We start from the raw sequence: 3,512 nt of genomic DNA on the forward strand, positions 1-3,512 counted from the left end.
TTTAACCGCGTATGTATGCGAAAAAAAATAACAGAATGCCGGAGACTTTCGGGGTTATGTACGTAAGAGATTTTCAGTAGCGTATTAGCAAAAAAAAAAAAAAAAGTCATTCATTTGTGTGAGAGTATTTCAGTTGTCTACATGAGTGGAAAAATTCAGTACAAATGAGAGCATTTTAGTAGTGACCGTTTGTGTGTTTGACTAGTGTAGTTTGTCCGGGGAGTTCCATTTGTGTATGAGAGTGTTTCAGTTGTGTATGTGAGGAAAAAAAAAACAACAGTAGAAAGTGTGAGAGTGTTTTAGTCGTGTGGTGTGAAAGCAAAACAAATTGCAGTTGTGTGTGTCTGTGTGAAACCATTTCAACAGTGTGTGTGAAAGCATTTCAGTAGTGTGTGAGACCTTTTCAGTGGTGAACATGAGCAAAGCAAATTCTGGTATTCGTGCGAGAGAGAGTATTTCATTCTTGTGTGTAAGGGTATTTCAATTGCCTGCGAGTGGTTCGGTAGCGTGTTAGCGCATTTCCACAGTTTATGTGAGAGCTTCCCAATAGTGAATGGAAAGCAAATAAAAATTCAGTTGTGCATGAGAGAGCATATTAGGAGTGTGTCTGTGTTTCAGTAGTATGTAGAAGCAAAACAATTTTCACTAGAATGTGAGGGTGTTTTCGTCATGTGTGCGGGATAGCTTTTCAGTCATGTGAAATGAGGTAAAAATTTGTTTTACTAGTCTTTGAAAACATTCCGGTAGTGTGTTTGGGTATCTAAACCAAAAGAAAACAGTAGCTAGTGCGAGAGCATATCAGTAGTGACCCTTATATCAAACGGCGCTCTTTACGGTCATGACTAGAAGAGCAAAACCAGTAGCCTGGGAAAACCTCCACGGGGTTTCTGCAATGAGCAGCAGGCAGCGGATGTTTAGTTTAAGTGTGACCCACTCCCCCTTCTTGGCTGCCGCTCACCTGAAGTATGAGCAGGAAGAGGAAGTAGGTGTTGGCCACTTCCTGAAACTGCTCGAACAGGTTGATGGGCAGGAAGGTGAGGACGTTGTACTTGGATGTGGTGATGCAGTTACTCTTGTTGTATTTTGAAGGCGCACGAGGAAAGGACACACACACACAGATCAAATCCTGTATAGCACGGCATAATGTTGTGTAGCAGGGAGAGAGAGAGAGAAAGAGAACTTACAGCATACTGGAATTTTTCATTGTACTCTCTGTCATTGGCCCTGACTCTTCTCTCCTCCTCTGCGGGAACACAACAGACACATTGTGTGATGTAAACATACAACTATTATTAAACACATGACAATCTCATTTATACATGTAGACAAACAACCAATAACCGTTTTCAAAAGAACCACCTTATAGTCTTGGACATTTAGTTGCATTTCATCCAAAACGTGCCGTGATACTCAAGATGCTGAGATAGAACAAAATTCTTACTGCTTAGATCAGCGTCCTTAAATATTGATGAGAGCGCTTTTGAACTGAAGTGACTCTGCAGCGCGCTGCCAAGATGCAAGCGCTGTACCTGTGTTGCTCCGAGGATAGGAGAGAATTCTCAGTACAGATTTGACTGATGACGACATGAGAAGCCACGAGGAGACCACAGGAAGAGTCGGCACAACTAACGTGATTAACGAGCAATCCCATGCGCACACATTAATAAACGCGCTGCAGGTTTTGCTGTTTATTCAGGCTTGACTCATAACCTGATGTCATTATCCCCGCCAGGCACGTGTCATTCAATCATAATAGATTTGTCTTAGCAGTTCCGAAATATTATTTAGATGCGTCAACGATGACAAATTGTGGATTGATGACTGTTGCGGGAGTGGATGGATGTAGGGATAGATGAAGACATGGATGGGTGATGGGTCGCATGGAGGAATGGCTAGGTGAGTTCGTGGATGGATGGAAGAATGAATGAGTAGATGATGGAAGGATGGATGAATGAATGTTAGTTGACAGATGTGTGGCTGGATGGATGTCGATGGATGGATGGACGGGGGTTGATGTGTGGAAGGAAGGATTGATAATGATGATAGTTGATGGATGGTAGCTGATAGATGCAAAGGAGGATGGAAGGATGGATGTATAAATGGGTGTGTGACGGAGAGATGGATGAAGAGATGGATGGCTGATGGACAGGTGGATGGATGATGACAAATGAATGGATGGATGATGGGCATATTGACGAATGAATGGGGGATATAAATGGATGGATGGTAGTTCATAGATTTGTGGCTAGATGGATGGCTGGTTGGATGATTATATGACAGATATGGATGGATGGTGATGACAGGTTGATGGATAGATGGATGGATGAATAGATGTGACAGATCAAACACTGTACAGTTACTTGAAAATGTTCATATATGACCTTGGATGATGGGCCACATGATGTTTCACCATTTCTGAAGACAAACACATTCTTATGTGATCACCTGTTCTCCAAAATACAAAACAATGACACCGAATAATACGGAAAACTATTTTTCTTAAATATTGTTCTATGGCTCTCCTGGTCACGGCTCCATTTTCCCCGAACCTCAGAGTTCCAAGTAAGCAGATGCCGACCCTCTTCCCGTCAGGTGCCGGCACCCCTTTCGAAACTCTGTTCTTCCTTTGAACGCCGAGCGGTCACTTGAATGCATCTTGAGCAAACTGCCCATTAAGTGTTTAATACTGTACATCTGACAGCAGCGAAGGCATTAGGAGCCCCCGACGCTGACTGCGATGTGAGAAGACGCGCGTAGAAATCCATAACGCTCCATTACAGACAAACCTGCCGGCTGACTCGGGAGACATAAACGAGTCTATGAGTATCGATTCAAGATGAAAGACCCGATATCTAGAATGTCACGGAGAATGACAAATTTTGATCCTAATTGCAGTCAAGTGGCGCATTTTTATATGGAAAGAAATTTAGTGGGGCTCCAAACCACTTAACTGGGCTCCGAAACAAAAGCAAAGTAGAATGCTAACGATTTCAGGAAGTCAGTCAGACAAAACGTGAAGGTGAACCACTCCAAAAGAGCACCATACGCCCATTCATCTCTTGAATTACGACTTTCTATTAAATATTAATTTCCTTTTGGAAGGGACTTTAACCCTTTCGGGGATAGCGCTTACTGCAGTGGACAGGTTATCATGTTATCAGGTTACAGGGTGCATGAAAGGGTTAAAAAAGGTTCGCTGTTGATTTGTTTGATGCGGAACAGCTTTTCGGTCCTCTCAGAATTTTAGAATCCTCTGATGTTGCATCGTGGGACATTTTCACTTTGGGGTGTCCTCACGTTTGTTGCAAGTGGTTCAGACATTCATGGCTGTGTTTTAATACAAACACACGACGACTTCCGTCATTGGCTTCTTGCTGCTTTTTTGTGAGCGTGCGACTAAAATCATGTCCCACACATCCACAATAGCTGTAAAGCGAGTCAGGCGTCACAATGAAGAGTTGACTGACGGTCCAGAGGTTGGAGGAAGGGTCACACTGTTGCGATGTGTTCAA

The 3,512-nt window shown here is 43.1% G+C and overlaps 1 protein-coding gene across 1 annotated transcript in view; it reads right to left on the reverse strand.

The window, feature by feature from the left end:
* Positions 1-611: 611 nt before the first annotated feature.
* LOC109523800 (phospholipid-transporting ATPase ID-like) overlaps positions 612-3,512 on the reverse strand; it is a 5,149-nt gene continuing 2,248 nt past the window's right edge. Inside the window, exons 3-4 of the mRNA XM_019883212.1 lie at positions 1,185-1,243; positions 612-1,072 (exon numbers count right to left, since the gene is read on the reverse strand). Of these exons, the coding sequence (XP_019738771.1) occupies positions 920-1,072; positions 1,185-1,243 (212 nt within the window). The 3' untranslated portion in view covers positions 612-919. The remainder of the gene's footprint in view (positions 1,073-1,184; positions 1,244-3,512) is intronic.

This window comes from Hippocampus comes, unplaced genomic scaffold (genome assembly GCF_001891065.2).
Source record: "Hippocampus comes isolate QL1 unplaced genomic scaffold, H_comes_QL1_v1.1 scaffold1142, whole genome shotgun sequence".
In the NCBI taxonomy this organism is placed as follows: domain Eukaryota; kingdom Metazoa; phylum Chordata; class Actinopteri; order Syngnathiformes; family Syngnathidae; genus Hippocampus; species Hippocampus comes.